This window comes from Haplochromis burtoni, unplaced genomic scaffold (assembly GCF_018398535.1).
Source record: "Haplochromis burtoni strain Fernald_Lab_line unplaced genomic scaffold, NCSU_Asbu1 Contig_105, whole genome shotgun sequence".
Taxonomy (NCBI): domain Eukaryota; kingdom Metazoa; phylum Chordata; class Actinopteri; order Cichliformes; family Cichlidae; genus Haplochromis; species Haplochromis burtoni.
In genome coordinates, this window is record NW_024582466.1 from 1,463,598 (window position 1) to 1,482,196 (window position 18,599).

Consider the following 18,599-nt stretch of genomic DNA (forward strand, 5'->3'; position numbering starts at 1 on the left):
CAAATATCGGTTGGATATTGGACGTCTGAAGGACGGGAGCTGCTCCTGATCTGAGTGTGAGAGAAAGCTGAGAATATCTGGCTTTTGCAGATTTGATCAAAAACACAAACGACTGCATAGCAAACACGGCAAGTTAGAAGCAGAGTTGGAGTAAATGCTACTTGTTTTATATGCAGTTAGTTGGCTCTCATAGTTTATATAACACATTATATCCAGATTTGTTACAGATTATAATAAACTGAGTAGTTTTTCCTCTCAAAATATAAATAACAGTCACGTAGTCCTTCAAATTAAAGTCATATTTGTCTTTTTTGTTAAAGGAATAGCCCGTTTTTAAGAACAAATGTTACCCAATTACCTTTTCCTACGGTGATGTTACCTTTCCCACTTGTTTCCAGAAAGCCACGGCAAAACACACACGTGTAACTTTTAACATGCAGAAAGTTCTGAACGTGAGCAGAAATCTTACAGAAGCTTAATTTAATTTCTTGCTTCTGTTTACACAAACATGTTACTGCCCCGAACAAAATGCACAAAACCCGCCTGATGTGGACGAAATGTGAACTCGATAAACTGACTCACAGGAGTAAATCCTGCCGATGTGTGGTGGTTCAGTCTGGATAACAACAGAAAAGTTGAGGACGGTCATTGTTCTGAACGTACCCTAAATTTCCATCTGCTGCCTGATTTTTGTCTTTTCCTTTACATAAATGAAAAACTAAAGAAAACTTATGGATGAAATTAAGCATCTGCTGCTCAAAATGTGATAACAACAGTGCGTCCACACAAAACCTACAGCCATGCACTTTCATAAACTTTTCAAAGCAGTTCAACGAGTGTTGTTAACTTTATTATCATATATAAATCTGAAATTTGATGTCCGCTACTAGACCTTAACTTTAAATCTTCATTATGCACCTTTTCAGTTGGAGTCTGACGCTGTGAGGTGACCTGATAGTAAAATCTCTAAACCCCAGATCAGCCTTTTTTCTGGTGAGCAGTGATTCTGTTTGTTCCAGGTCAAAGCTTTAGTGTCGAGACAAGCGTAAACACCCAAACACAAACGGTCCACCGAGCACGTAACCTCACCGTGCATAGTTCCTCTCTGCCGCCACACATACACTGTCCAGTTTCCTGCCGCAAGCCAGGCGGAGTCATCCTAATCAGACACTCCAATCTTATCAGGGCCCAGAGGAGCCAAATCACAACTTCCTCTGAGACAAAGTCATTTGGAAAGGGAAGAGGCCTCTGCCTGCTACTCAAACAGGAGCGCAGCAGATACCATCGCTTACGTAAATACAGAGCCGAGTAGAGTGGGGACCGGGGTCTTTCATCAAACCTGCGAGACCAGTTTAAAATACATTGTTGCTTCTTGACAGGTGTGGAATGTGTCGTTCTTCACTGGACTCATAATTCATGTGAAAATCAGGTCAGAAATGAGTCGAGTTTATTCTTCCACCCACAGCTCCTCTGGTGCTAGAAGGCGCTGGGATGTGTTCTTTGAATCACTGACGGAAATCATGAATGTTAAAAGTGCGCTCGGTAATATCACTGATACATGAATTAGAATAACACTGCATGTTATTCTAATAACACTGCATGTTATTCTAATTTAGCTAGAGATGAGACGTACTTTATTTAGTGCGTGACGGCAGCCAAAACATGAACAAACACCAAAGAAGCAGCTCCAATCAAAGCTGAGATAAAATGCATAATGATTAGCTTAATAAGAAAAATCTAACAAATAAACATGCATGCTGTGGTATGAGACAAGAAGGACTTCCTGTTTAAATCAGCAGTTTATGATCACCATAAGCATTCTGTCCGAAGGCCACCAGATGGCGATATCTGGTTCCAAAACCATTTCTGGTCCCTTTGAGGTGTTGCAGACATGTGACCACTCACCATGTAACATGTGAAAATCACTGTTCTCAGTGTAGGGTCAAGTGAACATGGTGCCAGTCACACAGGCCTAGAGACTGATCTGCAACCATCTGGCAACCACAGCTCATGGAGATGGAGGAATGTGTATTTCCCAGCTAGTTGGCATTGTTTTGGTTGCTAGCATATTCTTGCAGCTATTCTCTGAGCTGTAGTGAAACCTGAAAATTGCAAAGCAAACCAAAAAATAAAGACACTTTTCCTTGAATGTAAAATGTTTGCCCTTTAAAACATGTTAGCTGCAGCACAAAGGTGAAACTTTGACTTTAGAGAGTATTTGCAGACAGAGATAAATGCTACAGCCAACTGTGGCAACCTGCTAGCAACCAAAGCATGATTGCTAAGAGGTTTTTAGTGCAGCAAACGTCTTTGATTCTGATTTTACTCAGCAAATGTCACCAATTTCCAGCAACCAATGACAACCAGCCGGGGAATACACATTTTACCCAAGCAACCAATGGTTGTATCACCATCATCCAATATGGCGGATAACTCTTGAGCAATGTGTGCATGACATATCCATTTCCCATCCAGTCATATGGATGACCTCTATTCTGTCATCATAATGATATTCGTGCATTTTCACAGCACATATATATATATATACAGACCAAGTGTGGTGGAAATGGTATGGAAGACAGAAAACTGAATCAGTACATTAGAGCTTTCTCTCTCCACGTAGAAAAACTGCTAATTGTCTCTTTGCCAGAACTGAACAAGCTTTTCCTTATTTTATCACCTCTAAGACATCAGTAGCAAAATAGCCTTTTATGGGCTGCTGCCTTTTAGAGTCTCTAAGTTTCAAAGCACAGTTCAAACATCTAACTACACTGCAGCACACAATAAATCATAGGAAATCAGCCTTTAATTCAAAGTCGACTGGCCTTTGTTATTTCCACTACCCCTAACAGTTACCAGTGATTTACAGGCCCAACAAGCAACAGTTCCTGAAAGTTCTCGGTTCTGCCTCCAAATTCCTGTTAACCTGCACTTCCACAGCTGTTTACAGTGCTGCTTACTGACAGAAATCCCACCTTTAGTGCAGCGTCTGTCCCTCTGTGATTTCAGTTAAACTGTTAGATAATTACAATAATAACAATTGTACGTTTTTCCCCACTAAGGCTGTAACCTCAAACATTTCCTGCAGGAGCTGTGAGCCCCTGTAGCCTTTAAGTAGGCAATAAGAACCTCTTTAAAGTGGGAAACTGCTTTAAATGACAACTTCTTTAATCTTGTGAGCCCAGAGGTTGCACAGTGACAGGCTGTGATTTTTTTTTCTTCTGTCTGTAATGGTCGGAGTGAGAGAAAAAGCAGTTCGGAGCTCTGGTAGCTCCACATATCCCTGGATTTACAGCTCCTGCTGTAGATGTCAGACAGCCGCTTGACAAGCACTTGATCCCTTTCCTGTCTTGAATGTCACATCTCCATCAAGACGCCAGAAAACGGGCTCAGCATCTTACTATCCCGTTACGTCAGGGTCAACATAAACAGGCTAATTTGACTACATTTTACCATTCAGCCTGTTCCTTTCATTCTGTCTCCCCCTTCTGTCATTCTGAAGGTTTAATATCCGCCTGTGTTTTCATATCGGGACCATCTGCTGTTCCTCTGACCGGGGGGGAGGGAGACCACATCATAAGCCAAGTTTCCATCCTGCTGTCAAGCAAATTTTAGTCAAAGTTTTGAAAAGTCACATATAGTAAAATGAGAATTAGATGCCTTTTCTTCATGTCAGCTGAAGTGAATGAGTAGGCAGTAAAAAAAAACCCAACCAGCAGACAAGAAGTGTTAGAAGAACGAATCCATCATGGCCAAACGGCTCCTGTTTGTTCTTTAGTGAAGACTAATGTCGGCCATATTTCATGCTGTCTGAATATGAAAACAAGAAATGCCCTTGGCAGTATTCTGACTGCTAACTGCGACGGGCCTCTTCTGCGTGGAGAGAGAGCAGGTTTAACGTTTCAGGGGGAGTTGTGGTGGACAAATATTTTGAGAAATCCAAATCCTCCTCCTGAGCCGCACAGGCAGACTGACAAAATGGTTTCTGTCGCTGCTTGTTGTAAACATCCTGGATCAACTAAACGTATTCCATGCTTCCAATCACAGTTTTCCACACAAATACCGGACGGCAGCTGAAATTACTTGATATTCTGGTATGTGCATCTTTCATGTTGTTTTGAAGTGGGGAGGAAATGTGTTGAAGTATGCACGCCTGTTTCTATTCCTGTTTCTCATCTAAGTGTGTGAACAGGGAAGAGCATTACTGTGTCAAGTGTACTTTACTGTGTGTGTTCTTTTTAAGGCGTTTTGATAAAATGGTCACTTAAACAAACAGACTTTAATTTAACCCCACCATCCTCAGTGTTACTCTATAGAGCTGCAATAGCCACAAATATTTTTTAGAGGTATGAATTTAAAATAAACATGCGTGGAATCTTATAGCAAATGTAGAAGATTTATCCTGCTTGGCAATATCCGTGTTGCAGAGTTATGACAAATCTATATTTTGGGGCAGTTTATATTTATGAGTGCTTATTCCCCATTTTATAAGTTGACTTACAGATGAGGGTTAGCACTGCTAGCAGCTGTATTGACAATTTATAGCATGCCCCAAAGTAAACAGAGTTTTGGTGGGAATAAAGAAAAACTAAAGCTGAAAGGTTTTACATTTGCACTTTTGCATTGTGTATAAATATTTATAAAGCAATTCAAGAAGAAAAAAAGTTAGCTAGGCAACACTGCTAATGACTTAATCAGAAATGTGGCACTTACACCTATATAATTAGGAAACTACTTAAAATATGTAAATTATTAAATATCATAATGTTATATTGTGTTTGTTTTAATGCTGCTAGCTATTGCTAGTACTAGCTAACATGATAGCTAAATTTATTCGATTCCTACTACGTGTTAGTAAAAAGAGTGCAAAAATGTTTTTATCCTTTTACAAAAGTAATGCGTTTTGAGACTCTTGACTAGCTCATTAGCTTTACACTAAAGGGGATTTGTTGTGTTTATTTGCAAACCTACAGACATTCACTGAACTAGCTTAACTGTCCTTGTTTTAAAGCTAACTATTTTGGAGGACACATTTTGTTGCTAATGACCTTCTCTGATGTCAAGGTTTTCTGTGAGACTGCTGAAAATTACCTTTTAAGGCAAAGACATGTTAATTCTTGGTTGTGATATTAGCTACTAATAGCTAATGCTACTAGTCGTATGCTGCTAGCCCCCACTAAATGAATCTGTCATGTCGTTTGCAAAACTCGCTTATTATTAACTAGCTAAACTGTGTTTTACCATATTAAATATTTGCAATAGCACATTGTGCTGCTAAGTAATATTTATCATTTAGAACCCATTATATTTTGGTATCTGATAATATTAAATCAACACACTTAATGTCACTGGCAGCTCATTTATTAGAGTTAGTACAACCTGTGCCTAATCTGGGCTACTTTTGGCACTGATGGCTCACTTAAACAATGTTGTGTTGACCAAATGAGCAGAAAGTAATGAGGTGGTTCTAGCATGGGTTGCAGGAAGTTTAATGTGGACTGGATGTAGCCTAAACATTATGAGCCAGCCTTGACAAGTGTTATTTGAGCCAGATGTGGCCCAAACACCTGACAGCTGGTTCATATACGACTTGTGGCTGGTTTTAGGCAACCAGAATCACCCGGTGTCACGACTGCCAATTAAAACCAGACGTATTTATATGTGGGATATGGAAAGCTTAAATCAAAGATGCACACACTCCAGATGTATTACTCTGAAATATCTGTGAAGTTCAAGCTTTGTCATGGTCTGAATAGAAAATGAGAAGTGTGTGAGAGCTGGTGTGTTGATGAGCCCAGCCATAGCAGCGAGTCTCAGAGGAAGAAGGTGACAGATGGCAAGAAGTTGAAGAGGAGGAACCTCTTCTCCCCGCTCTCTCAAGAACCCCCATCCCCACTCTTAGCCAATTAGCAGTGATTAAAACGGCCTCTTCCAGGAGTCACAGTTAATTAATAGCCTGAACGTGCTTCCAGTTCTTCTCCCTTCATGTTTTTTTTTTGCTTCCAAATGCAGATGTAATTAAACTTCATAAACAGACAGCTGATTAAGTGCAAATATTTGCCCTCTTAAAGCGGGCGGAGCATGAAATGATTATAATTGAATCAAATGTTGTTTTCTTTTCTCTGTGTTTGCAGAGATTGAAGCCAAGGAGGCCTGTGATTGGCTGCGAGCGGCCGGCTTCCCTCAGTATGCGCAGTTATTCAAAGGTAAATATGAGACTGTTCAGTCAACTCCAAGATACCAGAGCGTAACCCCAGACGCCGTCTTATTGTGCCATTCGTCTTGTCTGTGTTTCAGACTGCAGATTCCCCATTGACATCGAGTGGGTGAAGCGCGATCACCACTTCCTGGATAAGGATGCACTCGAGTCGCTCTGCAGGTAACGAATGCCACACGGGAGCGTGATGCAATATTATGGACAACTTTCAGCAAGTTAATAAAACTTTAAAGTCAGCAGCAAACTTCTTAAGTATTTTTCGATCAGATTCTAACAGACCAAAAAAGTTCCCAAAGGATTTTCAAGATCGATGCATTTCAATTTCTTGGTACAAATACAAATTTTGGTACAAAAAAGAGAGAAAGAATAGTTAAGTAATAATATGAAGCTATGGAACTGAAAATGACTATAATACATGCAGTTTAATGTTTCAGTATCCTGCACTCATTTACAGGCAGGTCCAGTACTACTACAACTTTAATGGGCGTAGCATTTTTGTAATTTACATCATCATTATTATTGTTGCTGGATTTTAATTTTCTTAATTTTCAGATTCAGTTTGGAAGATGAAGACTAATTGTTTTTCAAAACTCGCCTGACTCTCTCTTCTCCAAAGAGCCCAAGGTTTTTTATTTTTATTTTGACCTCGCAGTCTTTGAGCTGCAATTGACTAAATATGGAGTGAAAATAAAAACAACAGCCTAAGGTTTACAAGAGTGATCGAGGGTTTTTTACACTGAGCACAAACACTCCAACAACAGTGTGATCTGTGCCTGATTAGATGTTATTCAGGAGAAGCTGGATGTTTGGTGCCTTGCTAAAGGGCTAAACTGTGCTGGCAAAGACAGAGTTCTTTCTTCACGTTCATGCTCCTGGTTTGGACATTAAACTTGCTGCCTCGTGATCCCAGAGTCATATTTTAAATCAGATTTTCAGGTTTGAACCACAGGTCTTTAGTTTCGTAGAAACTGTACTGAAGGTATTGATAAACAAGTACGAGCTACAGTGTGCCATTTAACCTCCATTCACTCTTCTTCCTCTTCCTCTTCCAGGAGGTTAATCACTTTAAACAAATGCGTGGAAATGAGGCTGGAGCTGCGGAGATCAAAACGCAGGGTGAGTCCTGAGAGTGAGCAGCGAGTAACTTGAACGTAACGGGGCGCTCATATCAGAGCGGCTGGCGCCACGCAGGGGGGCTTCACGCCATGAAATCTGCTCTTTAAGCCGCACTTGGAATTCACTGATATCAGCCGATCGCTCCTCCTGCTCGATGCTTCGTTCTCTAAGAGGAAGTGTTTGATTTGTTTTTTCATGCCGGAGTCTTTATTGTCTTGTATCGCCGTGAGGTCTCTGATGTCACGTTAAATTCATGCAAACAAACATAAAATAGCTTTTTTAAGCCAGGAAAGCGCTATCAACACTACAGACAGTGAAAATATTTTGACTTTTGGCCCCTTCTGTTGCATCAGGGACAAAACTTCTGCACTTCCCACGATGCAACTTATGCAAATACACCTTTAAACCCCACGCCATAACTGTGCAGTACAGGTTCGCTGTTAAAAACAGGCCATAGTTGTGTGTTTGTGTGGTTTTCAAACATTTTATGGGTTTGTCTGAATGGGCCATCATCATCTTCTTCTTCTTCTAGGGAGATGACAGTGGTGAGGAAGACTTCTGTGCCATCAGCCCCAACTGGACCTACGACAAGCGGACCCGACAATGGCGACGCCTGGACTCCGCCGTGGATATCCTCCGACTGTCCCCCAACTCGCCTGATGTGTCGACATGCGATGACCACCATGATATCTGCTCCATCCACAGCTGCAGCAGCACTGAGAGCGAAGGCCACGAAGAACACCAAAAGAGACTGCGAGAGCCGACTGATGGCTCCACCGTCACCACCGCAAGCACCCCAGATGACCTGGAGAACAGCAGGAGCTCGTCCCGCTGCTCGTCCTCGAACAAGACCCCGTCCCTGGATACTTCTCTCAGTGGACCCCCCTCCCCTGGTGGAGGATCCTCCAGTATGAGTCTCGAAGCCGAGAGCTGCTACCCCGAGAAACCACCCAGGAGGAAGTGCACCACATTGCTGAGGAAGATGGAGAAACTGAGGCTCAAGGGGGTATCAGGTGAAAGCGGCAGCAGGGGTCGGGCCCGGCGTGTTATAAGCAGGCCTCTTCTCGTCCAAGACGAAGAGAGGATGGAGGGGCTCCACTGCACGTCAAGGTGAGGCTGTCCATCCTACCCGGCGTTGACTCCAGCATCATTAACCCTATGTGTCTTTAACTTGTACCACCATGATTGTATCCAGTCTGCAGGATCAGCCCAGCAGTCATGCTTCTTCGTCGCCCTCGTCTCCTCACACCATCAGCAGCAGCAGCAGCAGCAGTAACAGCCACTCAGAGAGCAGCAGCACAGTCAGCACGCCCAGCCCGGTCACTCGGGTGAGGAGCAACTGCAAACGATCCAGCAACAACGTCGTGGTTGGCGGTGGGACGAATCACACAGGACCAGAGGTCAGAGCATCGACAAGATTCCTCCAGACCTTTTATTTCATCGAATCCTAACCTTTTAACCTTGACCTATATAGACCTGTATAGTGACTCTGTTTCATGTATTAAATCCTTTTTGTTTCCCGTTTCTGAATGGATTGTGATGTAACCTAAAACATTAGACCGTTCCCATCTGTCTTACTTACCAACAGCAAAGGTTTCTTCTTTATTCGCTGACTCCAATGTTCTCGTTATTTCTAGGACTACAAGAACCAAATCAACAACAACAATAACAACAGCCACCAGAACATGGTCTTCACGATCCCCCACGGACACAAACCAGGGACCTTTCCCGCCTCCCTCACGCACAAACACGCCAACCTATTACCCATCAGCTATGACACCTCCGTGAACTGGAGGACTGGGAGCTTCCACGGTTATCGGACGCGTCAGCCAAGATGCCATGGGATTTCTTCTCTGGCGACCGGGAGCATCTCATCCTGCGACGTTCCGAGCCCACTGCCTGTGCTCGATTACCGGTTGAGCGTCTATGACAATGTGCCTGACCACCACCAGCTGTCTGAAAGTGAAGGCGGCAGCGGTGGAAGCGCCAGCGATGCAGACCGGATGAGTGAGTCAGAGGTGGGTTAAATCACGGTTACGGTATTTTTATTTTATACAATAAATAAGTACTCTATATAATATTACACTGACGTTCTTCTTTGATGGGGAATAAGGTTATAATAATATCCTTAATATGATGCCAAACCACCTTGTTGTTCAATTTGTTTGTTCAGCCAATCAGAAGAAAATTGACATAAAGCGAAGGGGAAGGAAGAAACTGCATCTTATTCAGACAGAGGATGAACTGTCGACCCAGAATGACACAAAGGATTATTTTGAAGCTTGACTCATACAAAGCCAGTGTAGAAGAGTCCAAGAAATAAATGTGGAGTTGGAAATGAGCATAATGCATCCACCTTTCAGTGTTTTCTGTATTGCTGTTTTGGACTCCTAAATGGGACTGTATGCCCTTACAGGTGGAGACATAAGTTTCAAAATGACATATTAAGCCAAATAGTAATATATAGAAAATAAGGACATCATTTATTTTTTACTATATTGTGTTTTCATAGAAAAAAAGCTTTAAAATTAAACCTTCAAATGAAATTTAAAACGGGTAAAAACAGGAGGAGGCGCCCTCTCAGTTCCCCTTTGGCTCTGCTGCAGTTCTGCAAAAAAGTATAAAATCTCCAATCAAAGTATATAATATTGTTGTTAATGTAATGGATTATATTAATTCTGCTAAGCTAAGCTTTGGTATCAAGTTGTAAACTAATCTGACAAAATCTAGAAGTCATGTAAAAGTAGATAAGAAATATTACGGAATTAATTAGAAAATGGCTTTTTATTTCTGCTCCATGAGTGTGGGAAAAATCCCAAAATTAAACCCTTAATATTACAAAATCTGCTAGCTTACAAAAAGGAGAGAGATAGAGAAGTCATACAGCAGAATAATGTTTGCATGATATTTTCATTATTTGTGATTTTTGCAGATCCCACAGTGTGCCTTCAAAGCTCCAACAATGATGCTGCAGAAGATGCATTTAACTGAGTCTAGTATCAGCTGTAATCCAGCAATCTCTGCTATTAAAGCTGCTGTAAAATGCTTAAAACATGTGCAAACCTCTTTGCAACCCGACTCCAGCCCAGTTAAATCTACATCTGCTGTTAGTGATGCCTGACCTGTTATAAATGAGGGTCTCCATGTCGCTTTCCCTTCTTTATACTTCCTGTTTGTGACGGGTGGAGAAGGTGTAAACAATGTACTTTTTGCTGTAGTCACCCCAACCAAACTGATTTAAAAGAATAAAGCACTCTGCTTGGTTCCAGCCATGTTCTTTCCATTACTGTACCTTTTGTCTCTTGCTTCAGTTCCTTTGTACATTTTTTTATGCATCTGAGGGCCCCACAGTAAACAGGAGTATGTGGGCCAAACATTAATTGCCATCTGGGCTCCTTCTTGTTGTTCACCTACTAAACAGAACACCAGTTAACTAAGTTATTCTTCTGACCTCGTTATCTCTCTCAGGTGAGCCGAGTGCTGGCAGGTGAGGACGTTTTCTCAGCTCTGGACAGCGTTTTGGAGAAAATCAGTGATCTCCAGCAACTGGTGTCCTCCTGGTCCGAAAACCTGTCTGAAGATGACAGTCAAAGAACCTCCTCCTCTTCCTGCTCTCAGGACTCACCTGCTCACGGCTCCTCTGCTGCCTCCCCCTGCCCCTCCTCGCCCAGCCATATCAACCTGGAGGTGCAGCTTTCAGAGGAGGAGGAGGCTGAGAACTGTGAGAAGGTTACCTTGGAGTCGAACGCCGTATTACGACGGAGAAAGAGCAGGTGAGTGTAACGTGATTCAACATTTCACAAGCTATATAACTCAAAGTGTTTCACAGGTGTTGGTAAAAACTGATCAGGGTCATTTAAAAAAAGATAAATTCAGGCTGTACAGACATTACTGGATGCTTGGAGAAGCCCTGGACACAGTGAGTGTAAGCCAAGTGTTAATAATGACAGTTATGGGGATTTACTCCCTCAGGCATCGACCAAAGTAAGAGTGAATTTAATGTCAGGCACTAAAGATAAAAGCAGCAACCTCATGCTGCATATTTGTTTTCAGATATAGCGCAATAAAAAGTTATGAAGCCTTTCAGGTAATGCAAAGTAAGCCATACTATTAGTGTATTTGCTCACGGGCACTGCTTCTTTCTCCTGTACCCGTAACAATGTGGGTGTGTGCACTGTTGCTGCAAACTAGTGTGTTTTTTACACCACTAAAATATCCCATTACTGGATACACCTGTCAGCCTATTCAGCTTTTTCCTATTTTCTGTCATATATATCTGGTTCCACGGGTGGATGTTCACATTAAGCACAGCCAAAGCTTAAGGTTTCATAATGGTAATGAACTTTGAAGAGCTGAAGTAACGACCTCATTTTTTTCTGGATAATTTCTTTCTGATGTCAAAAAAAAGATTTCTCACCAGGTCTAAGCGAAAATTTGGAGTTATCTCAAAATTGTGGGATATTTCAAGATTGTGCGTTATTTTGTGTCACTTACTTAAAAGTAGGTGAAACCTTTCATAGAACAAACTGAAAGTTTCAAGTCAATAAACCAAAATTTCTGAATGAGAGGCGGGAAACCTAAAACACAAACACGTGATTTCTTCCTCAGGGGATGCACTCCTTGGACTTAGTGTCATACTCAGGAGTTCGGTGCTGTACATTTCGATTCTGACTTTGCCTTACAATCAAGTGCATTTATTCAAGTGATTTATAGAATTAACCTCCAGTCATTTATTTTTGGACATATATGCAGTTGAGTATGATTTTGCGGCTGTTTTGTTTTCTATACATAGATAATAATCTAGAAAATCGGTCTGTGCTTCCCACCCGACCCTTGGAGTATTGATAGCTGTAATATTTTTGATGAAGCCTTGGTATTATAAATTTCCAGAGTTAAAGGCCCAAATCTGATGCTTTTTAAAAAGAAAAAAATGTAAATAGGACTGTAGTAGCAAATAGTTTGGACCCAGAAGGAATCAGAACTAGAAGATGGGCCTGTAATATAAATATAGGTTAAAATAAGACTTTTATTATGTTCTAGCTGTTTTGAGCCTGACCCTTGTAAGTTTACCCAGAAAGCTCTTTTTTATTTTTTTCTCCTGAGAATGATCAGAAAACAGAGCAAACATCCAGGGTATTATGCTTGTTTAGGTTTGTCTACATCAAAGAAAATATGTCTAGTTTTCCCTTGGATTAGGCGTAAAACTGATTTGGCTGAAGTTTCTAACCGAGCTTGTGTTTTTCAACCACCCTATGTACTGTGAGGGCTTCTTCATGGCTTCATCAAATATTCATAAGTTATTCAGAAAAAAGGCAGCTGATTCTGAGGAGGTCCTTCAACTGTGCTGCTTCACGCCATGATACGGTTATTCCGGTGTCTCCAGCAGGGTGAGCCAACAGCTCCTCTGGTCCAGCGAGCAGAGCCTGCCCTCCCTGCCCTCCAGTCCAGGCGTGGAGAACCAGTCCGCCTCCCAGTTCCTCCTGCTCCAGAAGCTGTCACTTCTCAAACTCACCGCTCTGATGGACAAGTACTCCCCGTCCAGCAAGCAGGGCTGGAACTGGTAAGAAGTGTGAAAGGATGGAGCTTAGTGGGTGATTTCATGCATGAAAATAAAAGTTAAGTTCAGCGGAGGTCGAGAAGGTGAGAAAAGTCCACAGATGTGAGGAGAAACTTTTTCAAGGAAACAACTGTGGGAAGGAGGACAGGTGGGCGGGTGCAGGGTAAATATTTCAGGCAGCCTATTTAGAAAAGTCATTCATAATTCATTGCTCAGGTGCAACCTTGCCTCATCTGAAAAAAACAAAAACAGAACAACAACACACTTCAAGAGGAATAAGCTCCCCCCCAAAAAAACACAGGGAGGACTGCCAGTGGCTCACCTTGAGTCGGTTTTCCTGTGAAATTAAAGGAAAGTGTGATGTGTAGTTGTTTCTAGTTGGCATTCATGCACAGTGGCTTATTTTGAGCTGTATTGTATCCTTTTAAAGGGTCAACACATTTACATTGTTTATACTGCTGCGCCAAATGAATTGGAAAATGACTACAAATAGGAGTACAGATAAAGATTCAACATTGCTAAATTACTAACTCAACATTTAGCTTAGAATTTTATTGGGTTAATTTAACAGTAGGTATATGACCCTGTTTAAGAAAGATTCTGTTTAAAATGAGACAAATCAGCAGTCTTAATTTACTTGTGTAGCATCTTTCATGAAGGTACGTGTAGCTCTGTGTGCTCCACTGATAGCTTGTAAGACAGAGCAAAATGTAATTGTAGTAATAAAACAATAAAAACTAAATGGATAAATAAAATACAAACATTTTAACCATGTAAGACCCAACCCATCAAAAAATAGCCAGAAAATTCTGATTTTGGGGGGGGGCTGGCATGTGTAATAACCCTATATCATGTTGTTTATGATATATTTTAATGATATATTTATGATATAGTTTTTATATCACATTTGATATATTGGGAGGTTTTTTTTTGGCCATAACATTATTTTAAAAAACCCACAAAGTGAACGTAATAATGCACCTCTGGGTAAAAGAGGCTAAGTTGCGCTTATGTACCGTACACGTGAAACACCTGCTATTCAGTGCTAACGTATTTGCTTTTATTGTGAAGTTGTTAAGTCACAGGGGATTGACTCGCTTTTGGAGGTAACCTCAAGTGGCGACTACAGGAACTGTTTTCAGTGTTAATGCTAAGCTACCTATCCGGTCTTTAAGTGATGGCGTGATGAATCCTGCTTCGGGGCTCACTCTACTCTTTGTTTATTAAGGCTGTTGTGTTTTTAACATGTTTTAATGCTTTGTAGCTTGTTCTGTTTAATCCCAACAAGCACCTAAAAACAGTCAGTGATCACTGTCGGCCTCTCTCGGTTTTATTACCGTTAATCATTTTAAAGCTCAGTTTTTAAAACCTTACGATGTAACTACAGCCCAGCAGCAGTATATTAATGACTAACCTCGTATTGTGGATGGATTATGTCAGTTGCTCTCCCGACTAAAGTTTGGTGCGTTTACAGCATCCTGCCATGCGATTGCATTTGTCCCTAACCTTTGGGAACCCTCACGTTAACTTTAATCAGGTGGAAAAAAAGTTAGCGTTCATCCTCCAGCTTCACTGTGTTTATGCTATGCTAACATAGCTGTGTAGCTAGTGATCATGTAGCACATCATTATGTACCAGCTAGCCCAACTTCAGTAACCCTACAAACGTCACTGCTGTTTAGTTTTCTGTCTTCATTTATGCTGGAAGTGATAGCAGAGCTGTACGTCTTAATTCGTTTCGGAAATCTCTCTGTCAGAACATGCTATATTATATCCAGATGGAAACTAGCGAGCTAACTTCCTGCTAACTTTTAACTCTATTAAATTTCATAAATTCGGCTTTCATGGATGCCTGGCTGTTAAACTTAATTGTTACACCTGGTAAAGCAGCAACGCTGATCATTTTATTAACGATGAAAGGATTTAGACCGTTTTTAACTCTCAGTGATCGTATGACTTCGGGACCTGCAGCAGAATTTGGGCCCAGGTTGCAGCTACATATTTATCATAAAGCCCTAAATGTGGTATTGATCTTATTTCAGTTTTCAGTAGAAAGTGAATAAAGTTCATCCAATTATATCAAACTAGTCATTTTATTGTAGAAGAACTTAGCTCAGTTTTTTTGTGTAATCAGTTTGAATCTGCCTGAGGTGGTAGGAGTGTATGTCGTGTTTTCAATGTTGCTATCGGAGCTTAACATGCAAGTTCTGAGGACAGGGTAAACACAAACGGATACTGCCTGTTTATTAGGAGTGTTAAAGTCAAGCTTTACTTATGCTTTAAATGTAAGGCTTCACTTATTACTGACACACATGGCTGTAATGAGATCAGCGTTTCGCCTCCTACACTGTTTTTGGAGTGAACCCACGTTCAGAACTGAGACTAATTAATTTTTCATTTGAATAAAACATTCAAACATTCTGCTTGTTTACGTTGCTGAGCACTTAGGTTTTCATTATTATTAATATTATTATTGTTGTTATTGTTGTTGTTGTTATTATGTGCTCTCTGTGAGCATGTGACCTGCTTGTTTTACGCTTTGGTAGAAAACCAATTTGTTTTTGGTCGTGGCTGTTATGCTCAATGAGATAAGGCTGGATGTGGGAACAGAAAACCCTCCTGAAATTACTCCTGGTAGATATTCCTCTTTAATTTTCAGGATCAGACGTGTGTTTGAAGGGAATAACAGGGAAAAATTCCTTTGTGGAAGCAGGTTGGGGAAGAAAGCTTCCTACGCTCCAATTTGGCATTTCAAACTGCTCCGCTGGGTTAAAAGTCTAATAAACGGCATGGAAGGGAAGGAGGAAAGCATTGCACAGACGACCTCTACGACATTACAGAAGAAAACATTAAGTTAACATTTGTGAAGCAAATTCTGAAGTCTAAATGACTTATTCTCACTCACATTGTGTGAAAATAATGTTCCTCTTTTAGCCGAACCAAATAAAGACGATGCTGTTGTTGGGACTGCGTTGGGATATGTTTCACCCCATCCATAAAGACCCAAACAGGTTTTGGTAGCAGGCTGTAAACGGGTCTGTTTCTGCTGTAAGTTTGGATATTTAAATACGGGACTCTTTGGGGATTTACCCACTTTTGGAGCCGGCTACAAGGAGATGGGCGCTCGTATGAACACATATGAAAGAGATGTCAGTCTTACCTTCAGCCTTAATAACAAAGAGTTAATAAGTGTAGCTCTGTGTGCTCCGTCACTTCAGCACAGTTGGGAGAAATGCTCCAGCAATAGAAGAAAAACACCTCCAGGCTTCAACAGTTTGATCAAGTCTCCTCATTTCATTGATTTAATCACTGATGCCAAAGCGAGCTCTTGATGATTAAAAATACGGCAATTAACTGCTGATTGGGGCGCCTGATACTCGGAGGCACTTTGCTCAAAATAGCCGGTTTGTTTCCGAGAGAAGCTGCAAGGAAAAATGAAGGAACGGGAAAGGGAGTGGAAAAACTCTAAGACATTTGTCCTTTTAGAGGAAGCTTCAGAGACGAGACACGGTTTTATAACTTTTAGAGATAATGAGCCAAGTAAAAGAGAAGAGGTTTAATTTATATTAAAAGACTGCAGTTTTATTCTGAGTGCACTCAGCACTACAATTCCCAGCTAAAAGGCAATCATTCAGTCATTACAAGGATGCTGGTACCAGTTCAGAAACACAAGGAAACTTTAACAGTCCTTTCAAAAGTTCAGATCTCTTTGATCAACGTCCACGGTTTCTGAATGTTTTTCCTGCAGCGCTGCTTTGAATGGCACACACATTTTAGCAACCACCAGAGACTTATGCAATCAAAAACTGTTTATTTGGCTCTCCCTTCAAAAGGAAACACTTCCAAACTGCCTTTTTTTGCCCCAAACACTCGACTGGTTGAGATTACACATTCTTGAAATGCCTGCAAAATGATTTCAGAGTATACATTCATTTCCATAACTTGTCTGCGATTTTTATATATTATATATTTCACGGTCTAACAGAGGCCTCTCTCTCGCCTGCAGGACTGTTCCCAAACCCCCGAGGAAGACCAGGCCGATGGAGGTGAAAGGCCGACGAGTGTTTGGGGTTCCTTTACTCCTCAGTGCCCAGCAGACAGGAGAACCCATCCCCCCCTGCATCCTCCGAGCTCTGGTCTACCTGAGGACCAATTGTTTGGACCAGGTAAACCAACAAAAACCTGCAGGGATTGAAGAAGCTGTGTTTAACAAGCTGTGTCAAAAATGCAGAGTGCCGTGTTATTCAGTGGCCATTTGTGTTTTATTGAAGTTGAAGAGACAATATTTTTATTAAGTTTCACGGCCACACCCGTTATGTGCCTTGTAATGGCACATAACTGGGTGTAGACTGTGATGAAGGCTGAGTAGTTTCCATAAAATAAACGTTAAGAATCACAAAGCATCGTGATTTGATTCAATTTCATCAAATTTAGTTTGATGAAATAAACGTTTTTAGTACTTTAACTGTTTGTTGTTTACTACTTTTAACTCCAGTTGAATATTTCTTGAAAGTTGAGAGGAATTGAAAACGTTAAGAAAAAGCGTCTGCTGCAATCATGCACACTAGTGTAAAATATGACAATAAGAACGTTTAATGTCTTTTACGTCCCCTCAGGTGGGCCTCTTCCGGAAGTCGGGGTTGAAGTCTCGCATCCAGTACCTCCGTGAGCTGGTGGAGTCTGACCCAGACGGAGTTTCATTCGAGGGCCAGTCCGCCTTCGACGTGGCCGACATGCTGAAGCAGTTCTTCAGAGACCTGCCCGAGCCAATTTTCACCAGCAAACTCTGCGAGTCCTTCCTCCACATTTACCAATGTGAGCAGATAACACTCAGTTCTGATTGATTGTCATGAGGGATCGATGGTTTGCTTTCCTAACACGCATCTTTAATAAGAGACAGTTTAAGGACTTTAATCTTGCCATAAAAGCATCTCGTCCCCTTCTTCATGCAGATTTTCCAAAGGATCAGCAGCTGGTCGCGGCTCAGGCGGCCATTTTGCTGCTTCCGGATGAGAACAGGGAGGCGTTGCGGACGCTGCTCTACTTCCTCAGTGATGTTGTGGCTTGCGTGGATGAGAACCAGATGACTCCCACAAACCTCGCCGTCTGCCTGGCGCCGTCTCTGTTCCACCTCAACACCCTGAAGAGGGACGCTAATGCAGCTAGGTGAGCCGAGGCCAAGAAAACGGTCTTAAAATGTGTTTCTGGGGCATCAGCAGGCATCGGTTACCTCATCGCGTCTTCTGAGCGTCTTTTAAAAATTGACATCAGACGTTTCTCTAACTGTGAGGAGTCACACAATCTCAATATGGAAAGAGACGGAGGGCGTGAGGCGTCTGACCCACATTGTCAGAGTTACGTAAGTTTTAACAGCAGTTACATAAAGAGCTGGAGGTGTGGAGTCCACTCTGTATCTGTGTGTGTGTTGCTTTGGTTTTGGCCTAAAATGAAAGCAGATGAAGATCAGAAGAGCTGGGAGATTTCTCTGAGAGCTGTTCCTCTGCTAAGCAGCTTGTTTTGCAGCTTTTAGCCCATTTACTGCAAATCGTTTATTTGATATCTTGCCTGGAGTAGATTTTCTGACACGTCTCATCCTGTGTGTCCTTAAACATAAAACCGAGCGTCATTTCCTCCTGCTCAGAAGTCCGTGAGGTGACGACGTCAATGCTGTTGTGGTCAAATTAGATAAAACTAAAGTAGCCTCGAAATC

The 18,599-nt window shown here is 41.6% G+C and overlaps 1 protein-coding gene across 3 annotated transcripts in view; it reads left to right on the plus strand.

Annotated features, from left to right (window-relative positions):
• si:dkeyp-23e4.3 (rho GTPase-activating protein 7) overlaps positions 1-18,599 on the plus strand; it is a 99,815-nt gene that overhangs the window by 73,189 nt on the left and 8,027 nt on the right. For 2 of the 3 annotated variants that reach the window (XM_005927884.3, XM_005927886.3), the window contains exons 2-12: positions 6,135-6,206; positions 6,298-6,379; positions 7,270-7,333; positions 7,866-8,443; positions 8,529-8,733; positions 8,971-9,351; positions 10,802-11,106; positions 12,717-12,893; positions 16,896-17,055; positions 17,506-17,704; positions 17,842-18,055. In XM_005927884.3, coding sequence (XP_005927946.1) covers positions 6,135-6,206; positions 6,298-6,379; positions 7,270-7,333; positions 7,866-8,443; positions 8,529-8,733; positions 8,971-9,351; positions 10,802-11,106; positions 12,717-12,893; positions 16,896-17,055; positions 17,506-17,704; positions 17,842-18,055 — 2,437 coding nt within the window. The remainder of the gene's footprint in view (positions 1-6,134; positions 6,207-6,297; positions 6,380-7,269; positions 7,334-7,865; positions 8,444-8,528; positions 8,734-8,970; positions 9,352-10,801; positions 11,107-12,716; positions 12,894-16,895; positions 17,056-17,505; positions 17,705-17,841; positions 18,056-18,599) is intronic. The other variant, XM_005927885.3, reaches the window with a different exon arrangement.